The 15,053-nt window shown below is 38.8% G+C and overlaps 1 protein-coding gene and 1 long non-coding RNA gene across 2 annotated transcripts; one reads left to right on the top strand and one right to left on the bottom strand.

Moving 5' to 3' along the window:
- Nucleotides 1-6,106: 6,106 nt before the first annotated feature.
- On the bottom strand, nt 6,107-7,658 carry LOC131434326 (S-antigen protein-like). Its single transcript, XM_058600994.1, has 2 exons — nt 7,583-7,658; nt 6,107-6,450 (listed from the first exon to the last, which is right to left on the bottom strand). Exons 1-2 carry the CDS (start codon nt 7,656-7,658, stop codon nt 6,107-6,109), a joined length of 420 nt encoding a protein of 139 aa, XP_058456977.1.
- Nucleotides 7,659-13,479: 5,821 nt separating this feature from the next.
- Nucleotides 13,480-14,048, top strand: LOC131437449 (uncharacterized). The gene is made up of 2 exons (XR_009230765.1): nt 13,480-13,553; nt 13,618-14,048. It is a non-coding gene; the product is annotated as an uncharacterized LOC131437449 (long non-coding RNA).
- The last annotated feature ends 1,005 nt before the right edge of the window (nt 14,049-15,053 follow it).

Genomic DNA, 15,053 nt, shown 5'->3' with positions numbered 1-15,053 from the left:
AATGCATGTGTTTCTCTGACAAAAGGTTGTGCAAATAATTATTTATAACCGCTGGGAGTCCATTTTGGTGAAGCTTGTCTGAAAGAACATCAATGGAAACTGAATCAAATGCTCCTTTAATGTCTAAAAATACAGATGCCATTTGTTGCTTTTGAGCGAAGGCAATTTGGATGTCAGACGAAAGTAATGCAAGGCAATCATTCGTCCCTTTATTTCTACGGAAGCCAAACTGAGTATCTGACAACAAACCGTTCGTCTCGACCCAAGTGTCGAGACTTCGTAGAATAATTTTTTCGAACAATTTTCTGATGCAGGACAACATCGCAATGGGTCTATATGAGTTGTGATTGGAAGCTGGTTTCCCCGGCTTTTGAATGGCGATAATTTTCACTTGTCTCCAGTCAGGCGGAACAATATTTTGCTCAAGAAACTTGTTGAACAATTCCAACAAACGTCTTTTTGCGAGGTCGGGCAGATTCTTCACCAAGTTGAATTTAATTCTGTCCAACCCTGGAGCGTTATTGTTACAAGACAAGAGTGCTATAGAAAATTCCATCATTGAAAATGGGTTATTAATAAAACCATTATTTGGAGGAGATTCCCGTATAATGCTCTGCGTAGGAACAGAATCTGGGCAAACTTTCCTAGCAAAGTCAAATATCCATCGGTTCGAGTATTCATCACTCTCATTGCCCACGGTACGATTCCTCATTCGTCTGGCCGTGTTCCAAAGAGTGCTCATTGAGGTATCTCTTGACAAACCTTCGACAAAATGTCTCCAATAGCTACATTTTTTGGCTCGAAGTATGCTCTTGTACTTGGTTTCTAAAACCATAAGTTTTTCAAAATTCTGAGGAGTTCCTCCTCCCCGTTTTAGAAACGTCTTGCAAGCATTTTGTTTTGCGAGTTTAGCCTCTGAGCACTCTTTGTCCCACCAGGGGTTGGGAGGCCTTCTGTTAGTCGTTGTCCCAGGAAAGCGTTTAGTTTGGGATTGTTCTGCTGCCTCCAGAATCGAACAAATGAGGAAGTCATATTCTTCAAGTGGAGGGAGCTCTTCCATTGAATTCAAAATACTAGAGATACTACTTTGGTATTTAATCCAGTCGATATTTTTTGTCAAATCATATGGAATACTAGCGGAAGTAGCAATGCAATTGCTACTGCTAATTGAGATGATGATTGGTAAATGATCGCTACCGTGTAAATCAGGCAGTATTTTCCAGGTGCAATCTAGTCGAATTGATGTTGAGCAAAGAGATAGATCTAATGCACTTGGGCGTGCAGGAGGTCTTGGGATCCGTGTCATGCTACCCATATTTAATACCGTCATGCTAAAATTGTCACAAATGTTTTGTATTAAAGATGATCTGCTATCATTGTAAACGGAACCCCACATCATTCCGTGCGAATTTAAATCCCCCAGAATCAATCGTGGAGCAGGAAGGGCTTCAACCATTTCATTAAGCTGTCGCTGTCCAACTTGTGCTTTTGGAGGAATATAAACCGAAGCTATGCAAATATCTTTGCCTTTAATGTTTATTTGGCAAGCAACAACTTCTATACTAGAAGTTGAAGGGATGTTTAATCTATAAAAGGAACAGCATTTCTGAATTCCCAAAAGCACTCCACCATACGGAGAGTCTCTATCGAGACGTATAATGTTAAAATCATTAAAATTTAAAGCTATGTTTGAAGTAAGCCATGTTTCGCATAAAGCAAATACATCACATTTTTGACTATGCAATAATATTTTAAATGAATCAAGTTTTGGCATGATGCTTCGACAATTCCACTGCAGGACAGTGATTGTATCATTTGCGACGGGTGATAAATTATCCATCAAAAGATACAAAACCTGAGACAATTGGCCATTGAGCTGATAACTGCTTCAAAAAGGTTCTAGCTATTGGAAGGAATGCCATTATGAGGGTCTTTAAGGGTTCAGATATATTGAATGCTGAGAAAATCCATTCAACAATTTCCGAAAACTTCAGTAATCCTGTTGGTGGCTGTGAAATGGAGCCCACTGGATTATTATCTTTTTCTGTACTAGATCCTGGATTGGTTTGTGAATTTGACAAACCAGGAGGCACAGTCTTTGGTTTTGACTTTTTTTGTTTAACACGGGGATCTTTTTTTGAAGATGAAATTTTAGGTGTCTTTTTTGGTAATTTGGAGGAAGACTTCTTTCTCTTAACTGACCCTTGGGTAGTGATAAACGAATTACCTTCACTATTTTCGTCAGAGTCAGAGTCCTCACTCGAAACGAGTCTGATGGGCGATAAACTTTTTTTTCCTCTTCATGAACTACTGAGTACAGTTGTTTGCACTCCAGTATTTTCACACCCTCAAGCATAGAGTTCTTGAAACGACCAACACCATGCTTGAGTAAATCATCTACCGAAAGACTCGCTTCGGTAACAACACCGTCAATTTCGACATCTTTGGAGGGTATGTAAACTTTATACTCTTTATTGAAATGTTCCGAAGAGACAATATCATTCGCGTGTTTCAAATTATTTACCACAACACGAATTTTATCGTTATTTACTTTTATGATCTCTTTGATTGAAGAGTATCGTGATGTCAAACCTTTAATAATTTGAAAAATGTTTAATGGCTTTGATATACGTCTAAAAAAGACTATCCAAGGCCCAGAAGAGCTCTCCTGATATTTTTTCGTTCGTGGGGGTATCGGATTCATGCTAGGATTTACGTCCATGGATTCATCCATTACATTAAAATTTTTAACTAAACTTTAAAATAAAATTTGAAACCAACACTACACAGTACTCAATCAAAAGGAAAAGAAAAAACTTCTACCTTGAAATTGTTGTCTATCTCCGTTGCACTGCCGTGTAGATCCTCGTTGCTCTAGATGTTCTTGTTGGATGTATCTGGACGTTGATACAATGCTGAAGCTCACTGTAGCGATAGAATATGATGTGATGCTACTGCTACCTGACATCCAGCACCACTCGAATTCCGATTTGCTTTCGTCTTCGCCAGCTGTAACCAGCGCAGGTCACCGGTGTATACCTGCGTGTTGTATGGCAGTGGAAAGACCGAGTTGTCTTGTCTCCTTCTTCCTAGTGCTCCGCACCGATATGCTTCTGCACCGAAGTGCCTTCGCACCGGTGTGCCTTTGCACTCTCCTGCTTCTATGTGCCTTTGCACTCTTCCTCTTCGATGTGCCTTTGCACTCTCCTGCTCAGCACTTGTGGCTGTATATTGCGGCCTGGGTAGAGTTTGGGAAACGCCCTTTGTTGTTTCCTTCACCAGCTTGGCCCAGCACTAGGGCTCTCTTATGCAGCACGACTATACGTTTTAACGGCTGCTGCCAACAGGTTTCTACCTGTAGTTCAACCGTTGTCGTATTTAACGCGTGTAAACCAACCAGCGTTATTAAACTGTACGCTTCTATACACAACCTTCTCGGTTGAACGGCTATTACTGAATGACGTTATTATTTGTATCATTCCGAAATTAGAAATGGCGGCTTTCGTTAATCCTATTTATTTATTTATTTATTTATTTATTTATTTATTATTTGATAATGCTCATCTGACAATAAGTCTTAATGAGCTACTAAAAGCTACCTAACAAGTTATCTTAACGGAATAAAAATAATTATGAACAACTTAGTGCCATAGTAACCGGTGACGAAGCTGAGATGACGTTGTGACGAAGTCAAACAAATCGCTGAACTCGTTAAAGCGGCGGATCATTGCCAAAATCGGGCTGTTTGAAGCGTAGCTGGTATTGCGTAGATCAGTATGTAGTAAAGGTCGCGGTCGAAGAATACGTGTAGGAGCATACAAGCTCACTTGGGATAAAAGATTAGGAGCATCATATTCAGCCAGTAGTAGCTTAGATATGAAAATCGCTTGTGATGCATGTCGTCGATCGGCTAAAGATTTAAGTCCTAATAATTGACGACGATCCTCGTACGGCGGTAAACTCAACGGGTTGCTCCAGGGCAGTTCACGTAATGCATAACGTACAAATTTTCGTTGAACAGCTTCAAGTCTTTGAATCCACGTGACGTGGTAAGGGCACCAAACAACATTAGCAAATTCTAGCTGCGATCGTACCAAGGAACAATATAGCGCCTTTAAACAGAGTGGATCACGAAATTCTCTTGAGATTTTGAATATAAATCCGAGTAACCGATTTGCTTTGTCAATCGTAGCCGCAAGATGACGAGTATATGTTAGTTTCTCATCCAGAATAACACCTAAATCCTTGATGTGGTCCACACGTTGCAGTTCAGTGCCAGCCACAGTATAATTGAAACTAAGTTTGTTTCTCGTACGATAATAGCTGATAACATAACTTTTTGTAACACAGAGAACCATCATGTTTCGTATACACCATTCAAAAAACATATCAACAAGATGCTGCAATTCTTGGCAATCAGCTTCTTTGCGAATAACGAGGAATATTTTCAAATCATCGGCGAACAATAGCTTTTCACCATGCCGTAAGACAAAGACAACATCGTTAATAAACAGCGAAAAAAGAAGTGGTCCAAGTGTGCTTCCTTGAGGAACTCCGGAGCTGTTGGTAAATGAATTAGATACCGTGCTTCCAATTTGTACTACAACTTGACGGTTGACGAGATATGATCGAAGCCATTGACAAAATCGAATCGAGCAACCTAGCTTAGTAAGCTTAGTAAGTAAAATTTCGTGGTTAACTAAGTCGAAGGCAGCCTTAAGGTCTGTGTAAATCACATCAATCTGGTATTTTTTAGACATTTGCTCGGTGCAATAAGACGTGAAACTAACTAGATTAGTCTCAACCGATCGACCGGGAAAGAATCCATGCTGGCAATTGCTTATATAATGGCGACAAGTTGACAAAAGATTTGCATTGATAAGTGATTCAAAGATCTTAGATTCAACGCACAGCGACGTGATTCCTCGGTAATTGACAACGTTACACTTGTCACCTTTCTTATAAACCGGGAACATAACGGAATTTTTCCAATCAGTAGGGAATGTTTGGTGCTGAAGCGACAAATTGAATATATATGTTAGTGGGACTGCTAAAATATCCGAACATTTTTTCAAAATTGCAGAAGGCATTGCGCTTCGACCTGGTGTAAATACGGATTTCACATTCCGGATGGCAGAAAGTACCATTTGTTCTGAGATAACAAAAACATCCATATCGATGACATCAGCAGGAACATCACGGACAGCGTTTTCAAGCTCAATAGCAGATGGTGAGTGAGATGAAAAAACACTGGCGAAATATCTAGCAAACAGTCCACATTTGTCAACTACAGTCGAATGCGAAACATTGTCTCTGAACTTCAAGACTACAGCCTTTAGCGGTGAACTAAAATGGGCAATGATTACCAACTTATAATCACTCGTTTAAAAACAATAATTCTTTTTTTTATGCTAATTCTTTTCATCATTTATAAAACTATCTGGGTTTTCTCTAGTAAAAGCAGTGTAGTTTAACTACGATGTAATTCAATGAACGACCTTTAATTCTCTATGCGCATATCCTAACGCCAATTGTTCGACATATAACGTACAATGTAAATACAGTGAGGTCTTTTTCACGAGATTTTTTATTCGGATTTCCGAAGTTACGCGGTTTTTTACACGTATTATCCGAGATATCCGGTTTTCTTTTTTTTCTTGTCTTTGAAATGCATGAAACGTCGAATTATTTCGAATTTGGTTTTAAGTCCACTCTAACGAATTTTCGATTTAAAAAAAAATTCCATCCATCCTTTCGCTTCTCCAATTCCAAGTCCCAAATCTGCTACCGCAAACCCAAATCGCGGATCTTCTAGTGCTACTTCGAATCCAAATCCCAGTTCATCTAGTGCTACCGCGAACCCAAATCCCGGATCTTTAGATGCTACCGCGAACCCGAATCCCGGATCTACGAGTGCTACTTCGAATCCACATCCCGGGTCTTCTAGTGCTACTTCCAACACAAATCCCGAATCTTCCAGAGCTTCCGCGAACCCAAATCCCGGATCTTCTAGTGCTACCTTCAACCCAAATCCCGGATCTTCTAGTGCTACTTCGAATCCATATCTCGGATCGTCTAGTGCTACTTCCAACCCAAATCCCGGATCTTAAAGTGCTACCGCGAATCCAAATCCCTGATCTTCTAGTGCCACTTCCAACCCAAGTCCCGGATCTTCTAGTGCTACCGCGAACCCGAATCCCGGATCTTCGAGTGCTACTTCGAATCCACATCCCGGATCTTCTAGTGCTACTTCTAACCCAAATCCCGGATCTTTTAGTGCTACTTTGAATCCATATCCCGGATCGTCTAGTGCTACTTTCAACCCAAATCCCGGATCTTCCAGTGCTACCGCGAATCCAAATCCCTGATCTTCTAGTGCTACTTCCAACCCAAATCCCGGATCTTTTAGTGCTACTTTGAATCCAGTTTCTGGATCCACGGATGACTGTCCTGAATAGTACAATCTAAATCACCAAGTCTATTTTGAGCTTTAAGATCCAACCGAGTATTATACGAGGTCTGTTCAAAAAGTTCCCGGAATTTTTTAATTGCGCGCGTCTGGAGAGTCCGGTGGTCAAAATTTTTTTTTTATTGTGTTGATACATATGTCCCTAATGTATGGTGAAATTTTCAGCTGTATTCATTGTTTACATTCTGTCTTGTAGCGGCTGGTGTAGACGTGTTTTTTTGAGCTCGGCGATTTTTGTTAGTTTAAGCAATGGAAGAATTGAAGAGTCAAAGAATTTGTATTAAATTTTGCGTGAAAAATGAAATAAAGTGTAACCAAGTGTGCGAAATGTTACAGAGAGCCTACGGTGAGTCTGCTATGAAAAAAAAACAAGTGTTTACGAGTGGTATAAGCGTTTCCAAGATGGCCGCGAAGACGTTGAAGACGACGAACGCTCCGGTCGACCCAGCACGTCAATAATCGATGAAAATGTGGGAAAAGTGGAAAAAATGATTATGGATGATCGCCGAATCACTATAAGAGAAGTTGCTGATGAAGTTGGCATATCAGTTGGCTCATGCCATCATATTTTTTCAAATGTTTTGGGCATGAAACGAGTGGCAGCAAAATTCGTTCCAAAACTGCTGAATTTTGATCAAAAAAACAAACGATTTTTTGGCTAAAAACAAGACTTTAATCATGCCCCAACCTCCTTATTCACCAGATATCGCTCCGTGTGATTTTTTCCTGTTCCCAAAGTTGAAGAGACCCATGAAAGGACAGCGTTTTTCATCGATTGAAGAGATAAAGGGAGAATCGCTGAGAGTGCTACAGAGCATTACAAAAAGTGACTATCAGGGGTGTTTCGAAGACTGGAAAAAACGCTGGCATAAGTGTATTATATCTAGGGGGGATTACTTTGAAGGGGACCATATAGATGTAGACGAATAAATAAATATTTTTTTAGAAAAATGAGAATTCCGGGTTCTTTTTGAACAGACCTCGTATCTAGAACAACTGCATCCTACCCGAGCGATTAAATGAACTCACAAAGGATAGGTCGGGAAAACACAATGTAATATTACACAACTTCATCTCCATTCTTTAGGAACAAACTATATTTTATTAAATTACTCTCGTACTCTCGAATTCTGTAATCGTTCTGTACGCTTTGACTCGACTGCGACGTCTGTTGAAGCAGGGATCTCATCATGATCCAAGCTTGTACGACCACCTTTGAAGCGTTTATACCACTCGTATGCCTGTGTTTTTCCTAGACACGATTCACCAAAGGCCTTTTCTAACATTTTCAACGTTTCGGAACACTTAAATCCATTTGCAACACAAAATTTGATGCACGCACGTTGTTCTAAATTTTCATCCATTATAAAAATCGCCACACGAAAATTTTTTAACTTCTTTGTATAGACGCCAAACAAAAACTAATCGTACGATATGCGTCAAAATTTGACAGAATGTGTATAAAAGTGTTGCCAACGTTGAGAGAATAAAAGTTTACCGATTGGACAAGCGTGGGAATTTTAAAATTAAAATTCCGGTTCTTTTTTTATCATAAGGTATGAGAGTAGCAGCAGTACATGCAGAAAAAGTAACAATAAGAAGAGCGTCGGTATTACATTCTTTTCGTAGAATTAGACCTTCTTTTTCAGCATGCAAAACTCTAAATTTTACATGCAAAACTCTAAATGCATTACTATCTTTTTGGTCGTTTCCTTGGGGACTGAATATACTGGATCATCCTCATATCATCCCAGTATGCTTTTATGATGGTGGCATGAAGCCAAATCTTACCAAACTTGTTGTTTTTCATTACCATGCTCCAAAAGAAAGAATGATTTTAGAGTTATTCATTCATGTAAATTCAGCACTAATAATGTTATTGCGATGAAACTTTCACTTCACTCGCTACAGGTGAAAATAACCTGCCAACAGAGGAGTTTTTATGTACATTTTGACATGTTTCTTTTGAACCAACCATCTATTTTGAATCTTTACGATGCAAATTCCGGTTCTGGAGCTTATTATTATTATTATTATATCGTTTATTTATCCCCGGTTTTAACCTAATTCTGGTCGTTCACCGGGTTTGTAACAGTTTGGGGTCGGGATTTGGGGGTGGTTGGGAAGTATAAGGTGAGGGATTTATAGGGAAGGAGGAGTTTTTACATCGAGTCAGTACATTACATGTTATGCATTTCATAGATTTGATAAGCTTAAGGCTAAATATCTATTTTTATCTGTGTTGATCTGGGTTTGATGTAACAGCTTCGGGCTGCGGGTAACATCCCCGGGGGCAGCACCCCCGGCGGATGGCCGCTTAGGTGCTGGGTCGGTGACGGGTGACTTTTCCGGGTGTCGGGCCGTGTTCCTGGTCCCGGTTCTGTTTTCGGGGGATGGTTGCAGGTGTTGGTCCGGTGGGAGCGGGGTCAAGCGATCGGTTCTGGAGCTTGTTGCATGTCAACTTTGACGAATGTTTCATCAGTTTGGTTGAAAAATTGGGATAATCTTTAAGTGCGATTTAAACAGTCCGTTACCTTTTGACACCGGAATACTTTTTTGACCGGGACGCATACACGTGTCGGACAAAAAAAAGTTTCGTGGTGAATACCTTCATCAACCCTAGAACGCTTTCGCAGGGTAGATTTCTCTCCCAGTGCTACTACAGACCTACCGTTATTTGTTTTTTTACCCCGGCTTTAACCATTTTGGTCGTTCATTTTGTTAGGCATTGCTATAACTTTAAACAACTTTCACGATAATTTACATTTCGTTTACATCGTCTTAAAAGTGCATGAAAAGTCGAGATCTGGTGTAATCTAAAATATCTACATTTTTTAATAGAAAATTCGTGTAAAAACTGCGTTCTTCATAAATCCGCGTAAAAAAGCCGCGTAAAACAACCGCATAAAAAACCGCGTTAGCCGCAGTGTATTCACTAACAGGTCGGCTGAAAACTTCGTATCGTTTCTATGAGAGGGCGCCACTAGAATTAAATCCATACCATTTTCAGTTAGTACCAACCTTCAAAAGATACGTGTATAAATTTGACAGCTGTCTGATTATTAGTTTGTGAGATATTGCATTTTGAGTGTAGCTACTTTTGTTATTGTGAAAAAAATGAAAAAAAAAGGAATTTCGTGTGTAGATGAAACACTACTTTTTGATGAGAAAAAGTGCCGCCGATACCAAAAAATGGCTTGATGAGTGTTATCCAGACTCTGCACCGGGCGAAGCAACAATTCGTAAGTGGTTTGCAAAATTTCGTACTGGTCATATAAGCACCGAAGACGATGAACGCAGTGGACGTCCAAAAGAGGCTGTTACCGATGAAAACGTGAAAAAAATCCACAAAATGATTTTCAATGACCGTAAAGTGAAGTTGATCGAGACAGCTCACACCCTAAAGATATCAAAGGAACGTGTTGGACATATTATTCACGAATATTTGGATATGAGAGAGCTTTGTGCAAAATGGGTGCCGCGTGAGCTCACAATCGATCAAAAACAACAACGAATTGATGATTCTGAGCAGTGTTTGGAGCTGTTATATCGAAATAAAACCGATTTTTTTCGTCGATATATAACAATGGACGAAACATGGCTCCATCACTTCACTCCGAAATTCCCACTTCACACACGAAATTCCTTTTTTTCCATTTTTTTCACAATAACAAAAGTAGCTACACTCAAAATGCAATATCTCACAAACTAATAATCAGACAGCTGTCAAATTTATACACGTATCTTTTGAAGGTTGGTACTAACTGAAAATGGCATGGATTTAATTCTAGTGGCGCCCTCTCATAGAAACGATACGAACTTTTCAGCCGAACTGTTAAATGTTCTCGGATATGATTAAATTGATTTCCACTATGCAAGGCTTGTTTGAAAACTTTTTTTTGGTAGATTGATCAAGTTCGGAAGGTTAATGGCGAATACTACCGGTTCCAGAGAAGCAATCGTATGAGCAACATAACTGATAAAAACCTGTTTTAAAACACCTAGTGGTGTAATGATGCCTTTCTCATATCAATCATACTATCATATATAATACTGTGGAATTCTTCAAAATTATTTTTCTTTGATTCTTAAAAGAATAACCGAAATAGATTTGTTTGACCGTCTACCGATAAAAACTATCAATTGGAAAAGATTTGAGGTCGATTTAGAAAACTTTTTACGGTTTTTCGCTCTTTTCAGTGATGGTATAAAATTTTTAACACACTTTACCCTATATTTCCGGATCCGGAAGTCGGATCTTGATGAAATTCAGGAATTACGTATGGGACCACAGGACCTTTCATTTGAACCTAAGTTTGTGAAAATCGGTCGCGCCATCTCCGAGGAAAGTTAGTGCAAAAAACCTGTTTTGATCCACCTAGTGGTGTAATGATGCCTTTCTCATGTACATATAATATTGTGGTATTCTATTCAAAAAATTTCTCTTCGATTTTTGAAAGAAACCAAGTGATTGTTTATGCATAACATACAGAATAAAACAGTGCTTTGATTGCGTAAGCCATCCTTAAAAGAACGAAATGGGTTCACTATTATATGCACTTCCGGCACCGGAACCCGAGAACCGGTATAATCGAAGTCGGTTCGTACGGCCACCAACTAACATGACACACAAACTCTTTTAGTACGCACCCTATAATTCCGGAACCGGAAGTCGGATCCGGATGAAATTCAGGAATTCCGTATGGGACCGAAAGACCATTCTTTTGAATCTAAGTTTGTGGAAATCGGTCAAACCATCTCTGAGAAAAGTGAGTGAGATCTATTTTGGTATATATGACCACTATTTCTGGTACTTCCGGAACCGGATACCGGGAACCAGGATAGCCGGAATCGGTTTGTTTAGTTGCCTACTGATAATGACTATCGATTTGTGTAGTTTTGAGATCAGTTTAGAAAAATTTTCACGTTTTTTGCTTCGGCGGTTTAAGTGACGGTGTACAATATTGAACACACTTTACCCTATAATTCCAGAACCGGAAGTCGGATCCGGATGAAATTCAGGAATTCCGTATGGGACCACGAGACCTTTCATTTGAATCCTATTTTGTCAAAATCGGTTCAGCCATCTTCGAGAAAACCTAGTGAGATTATTTGACACATACACACACACACACACACAGACATTGCTCAGCTCGATGAACTGAGTCGAATGGTATATGACACTTGGCCCTCCGGGCCAATTTTCACTAGTCGATTTTTCAAGTGATTGCATAACCTTTCTATATGAGAAAGGCAAAACGTCTTCTTTTCTTTATGTTCAATTATCTCGACTTATTAGATTTGTTGGAAAACTATTACGAATTCACTAATCGATTTCGAAAGGCTCGCGACGAACACTTTCGGTTCCGGATATATACTCATATAAATGACATAACCGACGCACAGTGATGCCAAGCTGGCAGAAATCTAAAAAAAAAACTTTTTTCTTGCCCTGTATTAATTTTTTTAAATTCTCAGATAAGTGAAGGATTACAGTTCAGAGTATACAAATTTTTGAATAAGAAATAATTTCCCCATATCCTCTCAAAGATAGGGTATTGTAAACTTTCTTTTCATCCTTCCATACAAAATATATGGCGCAATGATGATGTTTTGCGATTAGAGTTCTGGATCGGTAGGAAGGGGCTGCAACTGTTCAATACTATTTGAATCTATAGCATTTTTTCTCTACTTTTCAAAAACCAATATGGAATTCTGCACATTTCTGCACCTTAAAAGTTATTTTCAATTGTTTGCTGGATCGACAATAAAAAATCACTGAAACTACGGCTAGACTTTTGTAAATGAAGTCTGTGTGAGTAAAATTTAAATAAACGGCTATATGATATATAAAATCAGAATATTTATACTATACATAACATAAAACACATATATAAATGTCGTTAGTTAAATCTATTTATAAAAAATAAATAAATTAATATCGTTGGTACCGACTCGGATATCACGTTTGAAAAATTCCTTTTTCTCAGATTCGCCAAATGAATCGATCCAATTGTTTTTGGTGTGGTAGTTTTTTAAACTGACTTTTAGGTGGATCGAATATTTTTTCATACATTATCAAGATGGAAATATATTCAGAGACCTCAAATTTGTACACATTACTCTCCTGTGGTTCACTTTACGGTATGTTTTGTTCCAGGACAAACGACGAGCAACTGAATGATGATGTAATCGCTCCTTTTTACGTTTACGTTTACGAAATTGACAACAATCTTACACCTATTTCAATTCGTTTCGTGAAATAATAAAAGTAATAACTCAAACAAGGGAAAAAGTTATTAGGAAATCAACTTTGGAGTAATTACACTTTCGTGCTGTGAAATTTTGAAACTGCACCCAGCAGAGTATAGTAAAAAAAGACGTAGTCCTACGTCAAAAATAAAAATCTCCCGTTTCATGATCGCAACGGAATCCATTTGGAAATATTTTTCCACACAACCTCAGGATTGGTGGTGGCCGGAGAAGATTTGAATCATCGTCCTAATAAAATTGGTATAAATAGAACTGAGCAAATTCATTATTAATCGATTTGATAATGCTCCAGTTTGTTACATATAAATCATAAAATTATGCGGTTGTTCCTTTGAAACTTTACCAAGTCGAGTTTTCTACTTTGAGTTTAAATTCAATCCACGCAGAGCAGTAATTTGAATAGAAGCTAACTGATTTTTCCTTCATCGCAAAAAAAATCCTCGTGGTGTAGGTTTTAAAGTAAGAGGCATAATTTACAAAAAGAATGCGCAATATATTGTTGCCGTTTCGTGACATTCAAGTATCCGATAGTGGTGTTTGTTGGTTGATTGATAGATATTTCGCCGAATCGAAAAACTTTTGCCGTAAAACCGTATGAAGAAAGTTTCGATTATCGTATATAAACTTTATTCAACAGGTTAACAATAGCACTTATCATGAGCACTGATAAGTTTCGATTGAGATTCATATTTATTCTGATGATTAAAATAGTAAGTACTCGATGGAGCGACGTATATAAGCAATTATGTTGTATTCTATTCCCAATAGTATCATTTCGACCCGTAGGAAGTGCGCACAGAAGCAATGCAAAGTAATTCCGCCCAAGTTAGTGATTAATTGCTGAGCAACTGACTAATCAAGTATCATTTCTTTAGAATACCTAGCCCTACTTCTAGTACTGACCGTTGCGGCATGTTACTGCGCGGAAAGCAACTACAATTGTCCGGCTGTTAACGACCCGAATCGTGTCATTCATTACCCACACCCAACGGATTGCGGAAAATTCCAGACATGCAATTGGGGCAAGCTAGTGGTAATGAGCTGCCCCGCCGGTCTGCACTGGAATGACGAGAGGAAGTACTGTGATTATCCGGAGAATACTCGGTGTGATCATTCATAGATTCGAGGATCTTCCACATAAAGACTAAAAAGTAGTCCACGCGTGAAGGTGAAGGTGGGAATCGTCAACGTTGAAGCAGCTGCCGATTGTTGTGCCTTCGCAGAATTATATTCTTTGTTGAAAATTTAATTTTGGTTAAAATTTCATTGGTTTTCGATTCAATAAAATCATAACTTTTTATCAGCACCCAAAGGGTAAACAGCTTGGAAAAGAACTGACGAAACAGGTATAGCAAAAATGGAAATTTGCTAAAAAATTACCGCAGAGATAGGACTCGAACCTGTACTCTGATCCTCTGTAAATTCTCTGTATATAACGACTTCTACGAGTACCATATAACGACAGTTACGAGTTCGAGACTTGTATTTTAGAAAACTTTCTTTTCCGCTATGAGTAAAAATTACTAATGTGGCCCCCTTTGTGAGAAAAAATGCACTTGTAAATCGAAGACAAAATCGTGAAGAAATCAATGCTGATTTTGTTAAGCTGAATCGTACTCAAGTTTGTACACAAGCGCATTGTACAAGCTCGAACATCGTGTTTCAAACACAGAGAACAGACAAGCAACTAGCGACTTCAATGTGTGTAAGAAATTGAACGATTGTTTGGCAAAGTTATCACCGTTTGCGCAATTCGCCTACAGAGGCGCTTTGAGCAAACGATTATGGGCTCGTGCCTTCGAGCTGGCATACAATAGTAATTCATGCGTGCAAAGTCGTACGAAACGGTGGTTTTAGGGGGTTTTGATTTGAATGCTTTACACAGCTTTTTCGAGAAAGTTTGTACCAGCTTGGATGTTGGTATTGTGTTTTAAACTCGTGTGCAACCCTGAGTACAGATATCACGTTTGCACCTCAGTGTGCCCTTTAATGCGAACAGCTAAGTAGTTGATTTGAACTTCGCTCTTTGCACTACTTTTAAAACTGGAACCGGGTTAAATGGATAGCCGAAGTTGGTTCGTTTGATCAGCCACTCGCATGACTTACAAATTAAAACAGTTTATAGCCCAATTTAGATTTTTTTACGTTACTGGCGCTCTTAATGATAGGGTGAAATTTGGAAGACTCACCACCCAGTAATTTCAGAGCCAAAATTCGTATTCGGATAAAGTTTAGCAATGTAGTATACGACCAGAAGACCATTCTTCATTCAAATCTAAGTATGTGGAAATTGGTCAAACATTGATATTGA

Source organism: Malaya genurostris, chromosome 3 (assembly GCF_030247185.1).
Source record: "Malaya genurostris strain Urasoe2022 chromosome 3, Malgen_1.1, whole genome shotgun sequence".
NCBI lineage: Eukaryota > Metazoa > Arthropoda > Insecta > Diptera > Culicidae > Malaya > Malaya genurostris.
The sequence above is the reverse complement of the archived record's forward strand: the minus strand, read 5'-3'. Positions and strand labels throughout refer to the sequence as shown.

Bases quoted from the DNA above. Each gene is read 5' to 3' on its own strand.
- LOC131434326 (XM_058600994.1), bottom strand. From the start codon at position 7,658: ATGAGATCCCTGCTTCAACAGACGTCGCAGTCGAGTCAAAGCGTACAG. The intron at 6,451-7,582 runs GTAATTTAATAA...TGTACTATTCAG, and splicing joins CAGAATTCGAGAGTACGAGA to GACAGTCATCCGTGGATCCA.